Genomic DNA, 14,565 nt, shown 5'->3' with positions numbered 1-14,565 from the left:
GACAAATCATGCCCTTTCATACATGCCGACATCCATGGTATATCCAGTTGAACTACTACAGTTGAACGTCGATTATCCGACCACCTCTGGGCAGACAACTGTCAGGCGGTGTTCAGATAAGGCAAATGTTCCGGATAAGAAAACACACTGTAAATACATGTACATGCACATTGTAAATAGAACAGAGTGCTACTTTTCAAATTTTTTCTTATTTCTTGAATGGCTCACTACATGCACAGTGCGTACTCTACGGCACGTGCGCCCAAAAAAACTGTTACGGATAATCGAATGGTCGGATAGTCGATGTGCGGATAATCGATGTTCAACTGTACCTCTATTCCGATTTTTGTTCAACCATCCAATCATGAGGATCACTTGGTGCTAAGCAGATAGAAAGTGGGAACTTCATTCATTTTCGTATGCCGCAGAGACAAAATAATGAAGTCTGAACATAATGTGACGGATGAAGGAACGTTGGCAAATCTGAGTAGAAAGTAGTGATGTGAGGGCGTTGTGAGATCCCCTATCAGATCGCAGCAGTGTTTACTACAAGCACTGTACTTATCCATGTACATGTACCGATTATTACTGTTGTCCTGACTTACTATAGTCATAACACCCTGACTACATTCATGCATAAATGTTCAAAGATTCAGCCAAAATCAAAGACAACTGGGTGCGGTACAAGCTTTATACACGTATCTCCATGCTATATTCCTATTTCGGCATATACATGTAAAGAGGTGTAGACCCTGGCTAGCGACATACGCTTCTAAAGTAACGTCTTCTTGCATAGCTTTGGGAATTAAAGGTCTTGTTTGCTCCGGTTGATTTCATCACTGTAATGTGTACTACAGCTGCAGGTGTGCTGTGCCGCATCTTCTGTGATACCTTCTGCTTGCTATTGGTAATGTCTGATAGTATCAGGAAAGTAGTTTCCACTATGGTGATGGTCATCGTCATCGTCATCATCGTGACGGCGGTGTGGTGGCGGTGGCAGTGGTGGTTTAAGGTTCGTAGAAATCACTTGAATCCATACGTTCGCATGCGGATGACGGATTTCTGAAAGTCTAGATCAGTCTGAACTTCATCTCGGAGTATAGGACCCACTTAAGAAAGCGAGGGTGATAGTAGTTGGAGGAGATGGCTTGTCCGTATTCGCCATTTAGAAAGAAATAGTAGCATCCACTGAACCACCAACCACCGCTCCAGTACGTAGCACAAGAATTTTGTTCTCTACCATGGTCCTCAGTGCTGAACGTGTCTCCGTTATGCTGGGTAACCTTATCTGGTAGTGTCGTACTGAAGAAACCCGACACGTGAAGTGTATAGTTGGTGGCTTCGCTGTCCACTTTGAAAGATGAGCACGTGGCGGAATGCATCTCTTCGCTAGTATTGAACACCAAGTCCAGGCGCAGCTCGTATCTCGTACTAGGTTGAGAGGTTAGATAATGTATGTCTTCCAAGCCAAGCCAGAATTCCTCAGTGGGATTGCCGAAGCCGTTCTTGTACGATTGCCAGTTTCGATCAAAATCAACGGAACCATCCTGCCGTCGCTGGAAGACAATCCAGCCGCCACCATCAGTTTCCCGATCGCAATACGCAGTGCTTTCACCCCGATTGGTACGGAACGTGAATACTCCTGAAGGGCCTTGGTCAGTCCTCGAGCAGCCCTGTGCACCTAAAACACACAAGGTGGCAACAGAAAAAAATGTTGCATTTTACACGTGGATGTTTGCCGGCTCCCACTATTTTGGGGATAGTGGCATAGCATCTATATCTACATGTATCATTTCAACACTCGCTTCGCACACATCCTTTTCCATTTGCTATGTTCCTAGTGTATACACATCCATTAAAATCCAAATGCATGTCTTACTGGCTGTAGTGTCGGTAGAGAGTGCCGGGGAGACGGTGGTACTTTCGTCCTGAGTATAGCCGTAAAGAACAGAAACCAAAGAGAGGATTTACATGCATTGTGGGCAAAATTGGAGAAATCATACATGTACATGTACGTGTACATCATGAGGTGTGCAATCCCGTTTGCCATAGGCGTAGCTCGTACCTTTTACTTCTTCTAGAACAGGACATACAGTGTAGAGGAAAATGTCGACCCTGTGAGTTGTTTTAGAATAATTATGTTACGTTTTTATCAGTATGCCACTTCCTTCATTATCGTGTCGTGGTTGTTTGAGTGGAAAGGCCTCTAAGTGTGAACTTGTTGACCATACTTTAACTTCTAAAAGGAGAGTTGGGGCACTAGGTAATGGAAATATGCAGAGTCAGGCACTGCACTGAGGGGCGACCATTGACAATTAGGACCACTTTTCAGCACTTAGAAAAATGCGTGGCGTACATGCACTATGTAGTTGGCAATTTTAGTTGGCAATCAACCTGTGAAAAAACTGACAGACATTCTCAGAGTACATACACTCACGGTCTGTTGTTCGTTTCCATGGAGACGGGAGATTTCATTTGATACTACATCAATTTTCTTCTCCAGCCTTGCCAAGAAATCTCCAATGTGATCCATATTGGCCTTACGCTCTGCTTCTGCTTCTCTCTTTAACTTCTGCATGTCTTGTTTGAGCTGAATGGCCATAGCTGATTGATTGCAGTTACCTGGCGTATCTCGTGGTCCTGAACACAAACATCCATTATTATACTATGATAAGTTCGTTTCACGCACATTTCTACCAATGGTGATGAAACACCCAGACTTGATGACTGCAAGATGAACTACCTGTAAACCTTTAATTAAGTGATTTATTTAATATTGCGTACTGCACTAGCATTGAACACCTGTATTTTGTAATCGGTGAAAGTCATGGCAACCATGAAACCCTTGTACAGCTTCATAATGTGCCTTAAACAGATTGGTGTGTTGTTGTTTATTTCTATTTTACTTCACAAGACCAAACGGGAAATGGTGCCCAATTCTACGGAAGTGAGAGAGCGAGGGAGAGAGAGAGAGAGAGAAAGATAGAGAGAGATGGGGGGGGGGGAGTTACAGAGGCAGAGAGAGGAAAGCAGAGAGGTTAGGGGTATCGTCGAGATGGATTGTATGGATGTATGTTGTATGTATAACTCATAATCACAAGGTGATCGTAGAGGAATTAATCAGCGAGAGAATTGTGAATGATGTCTCTGAATCCAACTCTATCGTGTGCTGCATGAGAGAGAGAGCATGCAAGGGAAGACCCGTCCAACTTTTAATGTTAGAAATCCATGATGTCGCGGGCCTTCCTCTCGATCGAGATCCAGGAGTTCATCCTTGCAGGAAGGGCTTGGAGAAAACGTCATGTCTCGTAACATGGCCAAACCACATCAACTTAAATTTCTTGACTTCGTTCGCTAGCCGCATCCTTGCTCCGATGATGTCATTGATTTCTTCCAGGATAGATTGGTTGGTACGCCGGTCGTGGTATGTTACTCCTAAGAGTCGGCGGAAGCATTTCATCTCGAAGGATGAAATTCTTCTCATTGATGAGGCAGATGAGTGGTGCGTTTTTGGCGCATCAACGTGTGGTTGGGGGTAGCAGCGAAGAACAAATTCTATGTAATTTAGTATGATATGTGAAGGCTGCAGAAACCCACACAATGCATATCTCTGTCTTCTCAGACCACTGTCGGTGTGGAAAGTCATGTAAATACGCGACATGTATTATTTGGTGAACCGTTTGAAGGAGATCATGTTGCCAATTTTAATCTGGTAGTATATTGCATTTAGCAGCATGATATCCATGTTGATTTGGTGGCATTTTGCATTTAGAAAAATTATCTTCTACGTATAACAGGAGTATTTCTCGTGGCCTCCATATCAGTAGGATGTTTCAATGATTTGTTATTGTGTAGATCAGCTCTTGGGTGCCATGCCACGCTCGTGTACGCAATACGCCTCACTGCACAGATTCCAAAATATTTTCTTGCTGCAAAGCGAACAGGCCGATACTAGTGTCATCCTCAGTTATCTTACTTCAGTATTAGTTGCGCACGTCATTTGTGAGCAGCACAGAAGATATGCATGCGCTTTTGGGTTCTCTTTTCGTTGGTCCGTCTTGATATTTGTACTTCGTACTGTTGAGGCAACAAACATCAAACCAGAACGGAAATTGGTGAAGTACGCCGAAGCGTGATCTGAACAATGCTGGCCAGCGCCTTTTCTATTTTACTAATCACTCAACTTGGTTCAGAGCGTGCTAGTTGCACGTACCATGTACACATACATATAATGATGTTGCGTTCTCTAGAATCGCGTTTTATAATCCTGGCATAGACAAACAAAAGTAATGTGCCAGCGACTTACTTCAAGTACATGTACAATGTAGTTGTGAATGTACGTGTAGGACCGGGTACATGCACATGTGCTAGTGGAGTAGTGCACACGTTCTCAAGTGCGTGAATACATGTACAAAGTCATGTAGATGTGTCATAGCCCGAGAGTGAGGGCTTGTAACTTACTTCTGATAGCTACTGTGCGTAGAACTTCAACACACTATGCCTTCCGTAGTTGGAACAGTTATTGTACAATATACTATACGGTGTGTGCCAGCTATATCACCTACCTTTAGAATGATAGGTTTGGCTGTCAATAGATGAAGCGCACGACTGTGCACTTGCGGTAGAAAGTGCAATACAATGTAATTATGAACTCGCAATATAGTAGTAGTACGCGAGGTGTGGATGAGCGTGAGTGCACCTACTTGACCACTTGGTTGGCAATGCTTTTAATCAGGTTATTGCAGTCCAGACGCCGGGTGTAGGCTCTCCCCTTTCAAATACTCTTTCACACTTTGCATATCTTATCATGATGACAGCCGCTTCTAGATCACGCATACCTATGCGTGTGCGTACGCGTGTCCGATCGGCGTTCCGCGCAGGGACCAAAGTACATATAGCAGTTTAGCTGCATGTGTGGTAAGTACTATCGCTACTGCCGCTGCTTGCTGTTTTCTACAATGTGTTATAATCATAGCATGCTGCTGCTTTTAGCGAGAGATTCTTTCGGTGCTCTTCTCCTAAACAGTGAACATATTCTCTGCTCTGACGAGATCAGTTGGTTATGTGTGTGTTGGGTTAGGACTGGGTGAAGTTGCGTTATGCCAGCCGTGACTATACTTGTCACAAAACGTTCAGAGGGTTAGAGACGACACAGCCAAGGGCGAGACTAACCGGAACACTCTCGACCGGGTTTGACAGATGTAAAGCCTATGGCCCGGCATGCACAGGAACGCATAAAGCTCGTATTCCATGTACATGTGTCATATCCGGCAATGCTACAACTGTGACTTTTCCTACTCATGACTAGATGTATGTTATTATTATTGTTGGCCGCGAGCATCATGCATGCAGAGCTGTCCTAACGTATCCCCTTACCTCTACATCTATGTACTTATTGTAATGTACTAGTAGTAGTATTGATCCACGCCGCCATCATCTTGCCTCTAGCTCTCCCCTGACAAATCAGTTGGTGACAGTGCGACATATTCATACCTATCACCGTCGTTATGGTCTGGTGCGCATATACATGTACGTCCGTACTAGTACTGAGTACTCTTAGTCCCGCTGATGACAACATAGGACCTCACCGTATAGCCGGTGCTATTGCTGTTGCACTGAACAATACATTAGCAGCGTAAGTGCTTCTCAGCTGGCATTGTCGTTCGCTATTGCATTATAACCCGCGCTGATGTTTACTTCATGTTTTTAGCTAAGCTTACAATAGGAGGTGTTCGTAGCCGCTAGGGTCACTTCTCGTTTCTCCCTCTTCTTGTCCGGGGCAATAAACGTCCTTTAGGTTACGGTGACCTTGTTGTGTGAGTGGTTGGGCAGTAGCCGTATATTGCAGCTGAACGCTACTACTAGCGGGATACCCGGTTACGACATTTGGCGCTGCGAGCAGGGTCTGCCCACCACTCTACAAAGGATGGCGGAAACTAGCAATTGCCAGGCAGAAGAGGTCCGGAGGGCGCTCCGCGATGGAGCGGCGGCCTTGGAGGCAACCGGGCGCGAACGGCCTGCCACGCTGCTGCGGAGGCTGCGTGGCGAGCTGGTTCGGTTGCAGCGGTCATCGGAGGGCTTCTTCTCCTCCTTCGTCGGTGCGGATGCCGGCAGGAGTGAGGATTCCCCTCCGGTACCAAGGCGGAACGGTTCCCTACCCCAGAAGCGGCGACGAGAAAGCGAGGAGTCTGCCAACGTCGCACCAGGAAAGAGGTCCTGTTCTGACCGACGGCGGGTGAAGCGGGAGGAGCGGTGGCAGGCGCATTTGGCCAAGCGAGGTTGGCCTGCGGAGAAGCCTCGCGGTGAGGCGGCGGCAACAGTTGCCGCAACTACTGCTGCAGCTGCCGTGGTGGCAGCCGGAAGTGTGGCGGGAGTTGTCAATGCTGCACCTCCCAAGAAGCCCTCCTATGCTGACGCGGTCCGCGGCGGGCCAGAAGGTCAAGGTGACCAGGTCGCGATGGACCTGGACACCGATCTCGATTACGGAGGCACGGAAGACGAGGAAGAGGTCAGCGCAACCTACACCGGTCGGCTACGGTCGGTGGTCGTTAAACCAGTCCGGCCACCACCGCCACCACCGCCGGCACCTTCAGCGGAACCCCAATGAGCGCCTGCTCACGCGGACATCGTGTATACTGACTTGTATGTATTGCTAACGCATGATCTACATGTGCATGTATCATGATGTATGTCTACCTGTCCTTCAATGAACCAATGCTTGGATATGAACTAGCCTGCGGCATGCTGTTGTGCTGTGTGCGTCACCTGCTTGCGGTTAGCAGTCACTTGCTCGCATGGGTTCAGTTACGGGTCGTGACGGAAACTCTGGCAAGGCTTTAGACAAGGTGTGGAACTGCGGTTAGTTCCAAATCATGTATCAGCATTGACTGTGGTTCTGATCAGTCTGAGTAGGTGTCATGGTTGGTTGCGTTGTCTGTACGTCTAGAGGCTTGTTGTTACCCTTGAGGGCATTGGTGGTTTGTTCGGAACAGCGCTCTGATAAGGGTCTAGTGGTTGTGATTCGGTGTGATCCGATGGAGTTGATGTATCCTGGGAGCCTGTGGTTAGGTCAGGTTACAGTTGACGAGGATAATTTATTAAGAGTCTGGTGGCGCCACCAGGGATAACGATGTACTAGGGTACTGTGTGCGTGTGTGTGTGCGTGTGGACCGAATGCACAGAGGTCAGAGTGTCGGGACGGCTAAGGTAACAATGGACAGCTCTTGATGAGCTGGTCGTGGGCGATCGGGAGTATCGCGCGAAGACCTGGGTCTTCGGTGGGCCGCTAGGAAGTGCTAGCGGGCCCAGTGATAGTATAAAGCAACGTGTTCGTCGCTGGGGAGTCAGTTGGTGGTTGTTGTACCTTGTTTCCTGACGGATTGTGCCTGGGTCCTGTCGTCCCGCGTTTTCTTTTTTTTGTGTTCTTAATTTGTTGTGTGCGTGAGAGGTGCGATGGCTCAACGAGGGCAAAACCAGGGTGCTGCCGGTGCAGCGCCCGTAGGTGGTGGTGCCGCTGCTGCTGTGGGGGCAGCTGCGCTTGGAGGTGTTCCTGCTGCAGGAGCCGCTCCAGCGAGAGCAGGCGGCGCGGTTGCTCGGCCTGCTGTTATGCCAGAGACCTTTGATGGAGAAGGAGATTGGCAGGAATACTTGGCCTATTTCATACAGTGTGCGGAAGTCAACGGATGGCAGGATCCGCAGAGGGCCCAGTTCCTTGGGGTGAGGCTGCGCGATGCGGCTCGCCGGTTCTTCACTACCTTGCCTGCTGCTCGACGAGTGAATTGGCAACATCTCTGCGCTGATATGGGAAATCGGTTTGCCTCTGCTGCGGTTGCAAACCAGTACAAGGCCCAATTCCGTACGCGGCGACGGAAGGCGGGTGAGGACCTACTGCGGGTCGCTGATGATCTTCGTCGCTTAGTCGTCTGGGCTTACCCTATGATGCCAGATGCGGTTCGCGATGATTTGGTGCGAGACCAATTTATCGAATCTCTTACTCCAGTGGCACACTTGCCTTGTGTATATTGACGACATCATCGTCTTTGGCCGTACGTTCGTTGAGCAGCTTACCCGGCTGGAAGAGGTGTTCGCCAGGCTGGCGACAGCTGGACTCCGTCTCAAACCTAGTAAGTGTCACCTCTTTAAAGATGAGGTTGAATTCCTAGGCCATGTTGTAACGCGGGAGGGAGTTAAGACTGACCCCGCCAAGGTACATGTACACCAACTCGTCCACTGGGCCCGTCCTGCTACAGTTTCAGATGTCCGTGCTTTCCTAGGCTTCGCTGGTTATTATCGTCGTTTTGTTCGTGATTTTGCAACTCTTTGTCGGCCCCTCCATGCACTAACTCAGCAGGGACGCTCGTTTGAGTGGACAGACGAATGCGAGCACGTATTTTGTACATTGAAGGACAAGTTGTCCCGTGCCCCAGTGTTGATGTACCCTCGTTATGGGTGCGATGCCCCACGTTTTGTTCTAGATGTGGATGCTAGTGGGGTGGGGTTGGGCGCGGTGCTCTCCCAAGCTGATTCTGAGGGCTGCGAACGGCCCGTGGCTTTTGCCAGTAGATCTCTTACCGACACGGAGCAGCGGTATGCGTCCACAAAGAGCGAGTTGCTCGGCATTGTTTGGGCCTTCCGGCACTTCAGGTGCTATTTGCTGGGTAGGCCATTTCTGGTGCGCACGGACCATCGCGCGTTGGAGCACTTGTCTCGGTTTAAGGATCCCCCTGCGATTATCGCGCGTTGGTTAGAGTTCCTCAGTGAGTTTGATTATGTTATGCAGTATCGTGCGGGGCGGTCCCATGCCAACGCCGATGGCCTATCCCGACTTCCTGGGAAGGCGTCTGCGGTGGCTTCTGTCTCTGCTAATACGGTGGCAGAGCATGTAGTACCCTCACCTTTGGTGCAGCGTCGCGGTTGGACGTTGCAGGACTGGCGCGACTGCCAGAGCAAGAGACACGGATTTGTCTCAGTTAGCTACGTTGCTCAGCGGTGATGAATCTGCTGAGGTCGCGGACTTGACAGGTGTCAGTCCTGCTTTCCCGTCTTACTGGCGAGGACGCCAGCGCATGTTCGTTTGGGAGGGGGTGGTGTGCAGAAAGTGGGAAGATCCATGCGTCTCTGTGCCACCCAGGACCCAGGTACTGGTTCCGGTGAACCAGAGGACTGCGGTTTTGTCTGAGTACCATGACCACGGGGGTCATTGGGGAGTACAACGCACGTACGCGCAGTTATCGCTAAGGTTTCACTGGTATGGAATGAAACGGGACGTCGAAGACTGGGTCGCAAGCTGTGAATCGTGTAGCCAGAGACGTAAGCCAGCGCAGAGAGGGCGAGGCGCCCCTCTGCAAGTAACATGGTGTGGCTACCCTTTCGAAAGGATTGCTATGGATCTTATTCCTAACCTGCCTGAAACTGTGAGAGGCAACAAACACATCTTAGTTATCGCAGATTATTTTACTAAATGGGTAGAGGCCTACCCACTACAGAGGATGGACGCCGAAACCATTGCCTCAGCATTTGCTAGCGAGTTTGTTGCACGCTATGGTGCGCCGGAAAGTATACATACAGATCAAGGCCGGAATTTTGACTCTGCTCTGTTCAAACACGTGTGTAGCCTGTTGGGTATTAGAAAAACACGCACCACAGCGTATCATCCAGCCAGCGATGGTCTCGTGGAGCGTTTCAATCAGACGCTCGAGAAGGTCTTGTCACACTATGTGTCGGATCACCAGCGGGATTGGGACACACACTTGCCCGCCATGTTGTTGGCGTACAGGGCCACGCCACAAACCAGTACCGGAGGAGGTCGAGCCCGTGGGTGATTCCGGATGCAACCCCGCTAAAGTTCGACAACCTGAAGCGTACCAACCCGATGCCACAGACCTTCTGTACCGGGACGAGTGCGATAATGGCGAAACTTATGGTGGTGAGCCTGCCGTTATGGCACAAGCGCATGCTCCCATTCCTCAGCTGCCACCAGTAGTTCAGCTGCCACAAACGCCTTATGCCATGGCGCGGCCGCAAAGGAATCGTAGACCGCCGGCACGGTTCTGATATTTCATGTTCTTAGAGAAGGTGCTGTGAACTATTATAATAATCATGTGGCATTAGCAATACCATAATTACCGTTCCTAAAACGAAAGTGTTAGTGAAATACGTTGGGTAGGTTTAAATTCCCTTCTTTCCCCTCCATTCATTGCTTGCGCTACGCGGACTCTCTGTACAGTCTTTTCCATTTGTTAGTTATTCCACCTTTGCAAAACACGAGGACGTGTCTTTTGCGAAGCCGGGGGAGATGTCATATCCGGCAATGCTACAACTGTGACTTTTCCTACTCATGACTAGATGTATGTTATTATTATTGTTGGCCGCGAGCATCATGCATGCAGAGCTGTCCTAACGTATCCCCTTACCTCTACATCTATGTACTTGTTGTAATGTACTAGTAGTAGTATTGATCCACGCCGCCATCATCTTGCCTCTAGCTCTCCCCTGACAAATCAGTTGGTGACAGTGCGACATATTCATACCTGTCACCGTCGTTATGGTCTGGTGCGCATATACATGTACGTCCGTACTAGTACTGAGTACTCTTAGTCCCGCTGATGACAACATAGGACCTCACCGTATAGCCGGTGCTATTGCTGTTGCACTGAACAATACATTAGCAGCGTAAGTGCTTCTCAGCTGGCATTGTCGTTCGCTATTGCATTATAACCCGCGCTGATGTTTACTTCATGTTTTTAGCTAAGCTTACAATAGGAGGTGTTCGTAGCCGCTAGGGTCACTTCTCGTTTCTCCCTCTTCTTGTCCGGGGCAATAAACGTCCTTTAGGTTACGGTGACCTTGTTGTGTGAGTGGTTGGGCAGTAGCCGTATATTGCGGCTGAACGCTACTACTAGCGGGATACCCGGTTACGACACATGTAACTGTATACATGTGAAGTAATTCTGTTTATACCAACATTGGGTTTTTGATGTTGTGCCTGCTGTACATTTTTTTAAAGTCTCACCACAAACAGGCAACTAAGGTTTCTTACATATACATACATGTGTGTGACTATAATATTATGAATAACTATTGCGGAGTGGAAGGTGCGACGTGCTCCTCGTCTGCTCTGGATGGCAGTCGTGGGTCAGTCAGGTTCGGCAAGAAGCTTGTGTTCCTAGTTGGAACAATCAACTTCATGATTATTACCGCCGAAGTCGCAGCTTCTAAGTTTCGCATTGATTTCTATTTGAAGTAATTGCACGCTTTCAACCATAGCAACAACAATAACTCACTGATAACGACACTCTGCATGCTCGAGGGGCGTTATTCGCAAAGTAACTTAGTTCACTTTTAATGTTAACTGAATGAATTTATTTACCTGTCTCGCAGTAGTCTCCTGTGTAGCCAATGTCACACTGGCACCCATATGAGCCAATGTGCTGACCAGACCGCGAGAAGATACATTGTCCAGCGTTACTGCAAGGATGATTCCGCTGGCAGGCCTGTAATTGCCCGGCTGTTAAAACAAATTGTACATACATGTACATGTGCACATACCGTTTTAAAATACACGTTAAGTCCCCCTTGAGTGATATTGCTCTATACTTGTGGTGTTCAACACTCTAGGAAATCTGGGAGTTCTTGCCCTTGTAACGTTAAGATGTGCATTCCTTCTTGTTGATTCACCACTTCCGCTGATACTGATACGAGAGAATTGCAGACACTAGTACTAGATGCTCCTACGCCGGTGGTGTCAGGTGGATTTACCTACATAGGGCTACATATTTTGTGATGGACAATTGTCAATTAACGGTACTAGAATCGAATTGGCCTGCTCGATAGGGCGCTCATACCAAAGCCCTATGAAAATCTAGCATCCTGGAAGCTTAACTAGCTTCTAGTACCAGTAGAAGCCCCTGATCCGTCCAGCTCGTCATGCACGACTCCTCTGTACTGCCGAATGTGTCTATACTTCAGCCACCAGTGCAGACTATGCTCTTCACAAATCGAATGTTTCACTCCGCCGTCAACACGCTTCTTAGGCTGCCCGAATTTCGATCTGAATGTACATCCCCACTGACTTGCTCAGTAAAGGGTGCCTGGAAAGAGAACGCTGCCAGCATATTGAGTAAGCCCAGAGATGTCTATTAATTTCGAAGCCAATTTCGTTTACAGTAAAACCAGGTTTAAGCGACCACCCCACGGTGCAAGGAAAAGCGGTCGTTGAAGCCAGGTGGTCTTTAGAACCATGTCCCACAGTGTCGGTGTAGAACTGTCGGTGCATGGAAAAACGGTCGTTAAGGGCAGGTGGTCGGTAAAACGAGAGTTCGCTTACACCAGGTTTTACTGTATTTCTGTATCTCACCTGCACATCACTTTTAGTCTTTATAGTTGTACTTCAGAAATTCAACTATGGATCCTACTATTCTCTGATGATCGCTTAACGCGTAAAAACTCCGAGCAGCACAACATGTTCATCCTCTTATTCTTGTATGGATCACACGCACCCATTGTTTATTCTCTGCACACAGAAGTAATAGTAGAGTATAAAAAAATTATACAATTGCGAGTGTGATATGTTTTAAAACGTTATTGTGGTGTTCCACATTGGTGTAATTTGGCGAAGTCTAGTATGACCGTTTCAAGTTCACGTGTGTTTTTAGTGCGTGTAAATTCACTGTACGTTGTATGCCCGGCACACATTAATTTGATGAAAGTTATACATGTATATGTCCCGATTCTATGTAACATTGTTCTAACTTACTGAGACACTGTATCAACTTCCTGGATGTATCACCACCCAGCAGTACAGACAGAGCGACTTGGTTTGCCTGCTGGGCGTTTCGCTGATCAACAGGAGGCGGTATACTCTTCAGCAGCAGTTCAACTTGCGATCGACTGAGGGTGGTATCGGGTAGAAGCCCCAGAACGCGTCCCATGCATGTTTCTGTGTGTGGCGAGGAACAAACACGACATATAGGTACCATTAGAGGTGTAGTATCATAATATTGTCTTGGAGACTGTACTTAATTTAAGTACTTGATGTATTTCGAGGTACGAGCATTTTGATCAGCTGCAGAGGCAGAGCACATTAGGCTACACATTAGGTTAAACACAGACCATGGTGTTTACTCCGCAAATCGCCAGAACCGTAGCCATCGACATACATGTAGGATACATTGACACCTTTATGAGGATAGACTGCGACGGGGAGCTAACAGACTCGTAAATGCAACCATATTGGTGGGTCATTCTTCATTTCACAATATGACTTAGGAAGCTATGTTCAACATTAGATACCAAGGAAACTAAACTCGGATAATGAGCCAGTATGAAATGTAAACTAGAAGAAGAAAACATATGGAAACGAGTTATAATTTTTACATTCGTGGAAAGTTGCTTCATAACTCGTTTCCATGTGTTTTCTTCTTCTAGTTTACAAAGGAAACTGCCTAGCAAAACATCTTCCAATACAAACATTTAGTGCTAAGTGTTTTACCTTTCGTATTCGTGGAGATGACGTTCTGTATCGCCGACAGCATTACAGAAGCTGAGAGCAGGGTGATTGGGCCCGCCGTCCACTTCATGATTTGGTTCTCTGATTCCCCGACTAATGGGGTTTGAAGGTTCCAGGACCAGAATAGGAACAGACATACAGTGCCAGGCGAAGCTGAAGAGAAGGATTTTAAAATGACAAGTTGCTTTACCAGGTCGGCAGAATATATACGGCCCTTATTCTCATAAGCTCATGCATCTCCGCTGTCAGCTAAATCGTAAGTTGACAAGATTTATGAATTGACCAGAGGACCACTTTTCTATTGTGCATTTGAACGGTTCCAAGACACCTCCGACGGTGTTGAGTGGTCTAGAACAAGTTACATCAGAAACTTCCGAACGGTAATTCAGACCTTGTTCAAAGCCACAGGACAACATACCATCGCCACCTAAGATACAGCACACACCGATACAGCACAGACCGATACCTGTAAATGCAAATGTATACAGGCACCCACATGTAAGCATTCTTGCACAGACAGAAAAATGCTTACTCATAAGATAATTTATAGAAAAAAGAAAGACCAATGAACTACAAGTTACGCTATACTGTCCACTAACACCACCAGTTACTAAACAATAAGATCATGCGATAACATTGCACAACACTGACCCACCGCACTGACGTTCTACAACTACATGTACATTGTAACTGGCTAACGGTTCTAGCATATCTTGGATGCGCACTCCAACAGCACTGTTATCGCATGATCTGGTTGTTTAGTAACTGGTGGTGTTAGTGGACAGTATAGCGTAACTTGTAGTTCATTGGTCTTTCTCTTTTGTATCAATTAAACCTTTGCTCTCCGTCTGAGTACATAAAATAATGTAATTCAAATAGAACCACATTAACATGTCAGTTTTGTGCCCTGTTATCGCACTGTGTGACTGCGTATTATCTTCTTACAGTCGTAGATAGTTCCTTCATAACTCATTGCCATGTGATTTTTTCTATTTGAATTATATTTATTGGTTCAGTATCCGAGTTAAATTCACACATACATTTACAGTATTTGTTCA

The 14,565-nt window shown here is 47.3% G+C and overlaps 1 protein-coding gene across 1 annotated transcript; it reads right to left on the bottom strand.

Annotated features, from left to right (window-relative positions):
- Positions 1 to 375: 375 nt before the first annotated feature.
- Positions 376 to 13,650, bottom strand: LOC135816732 (angiopoietin-related protein 7-like). Its single transcript, XM_065329852.1, has 6 exons — positions 13,490 to 13,650; positions 12,755 to 12,937; positions 11,369 to 11,506; positions 2,438 to 2,640; positions 1,880 to 1,928; positions 376 to 1,681 (listed from the first exon to the last, which is right to left on the bottom strand). Exons 1-6 carry the CDS (start codon positions 13,575 to 13,577, stop codon positions 1,071 to 1,073), a joined length of 1,272 nt encoding a protein of 423 aa, XP_065185924.1. The 5' UTR covers positions 13,578 to 13,650; the 3' UTR covers positions 376 to 1,070.
- Between the last annotated feature and the right edge of the window lie 915 nt (positions 13,651 to 14,565).

The sequence above is a fragment of the Sycon ciliatum genome, chromosome 5, assembly GCF_964019385.1.
Source record: "Sycon ciliatum chromosome 5, ocSycCili1.1, whole genome shotgun sequence".
In the NCBI taxonomy this organism is placed as follows: domain Eukaryota; kingdom Metazoa; phylum Porifera; class Calcarea; order Leucosolenida; family Sycettidae; genus Sycon; species Sycon ciliatum.
Note: the sequence above shows the minus strand (reverse complement) of the source record. Positions and strands in the feature narration are given on the sequence as shown.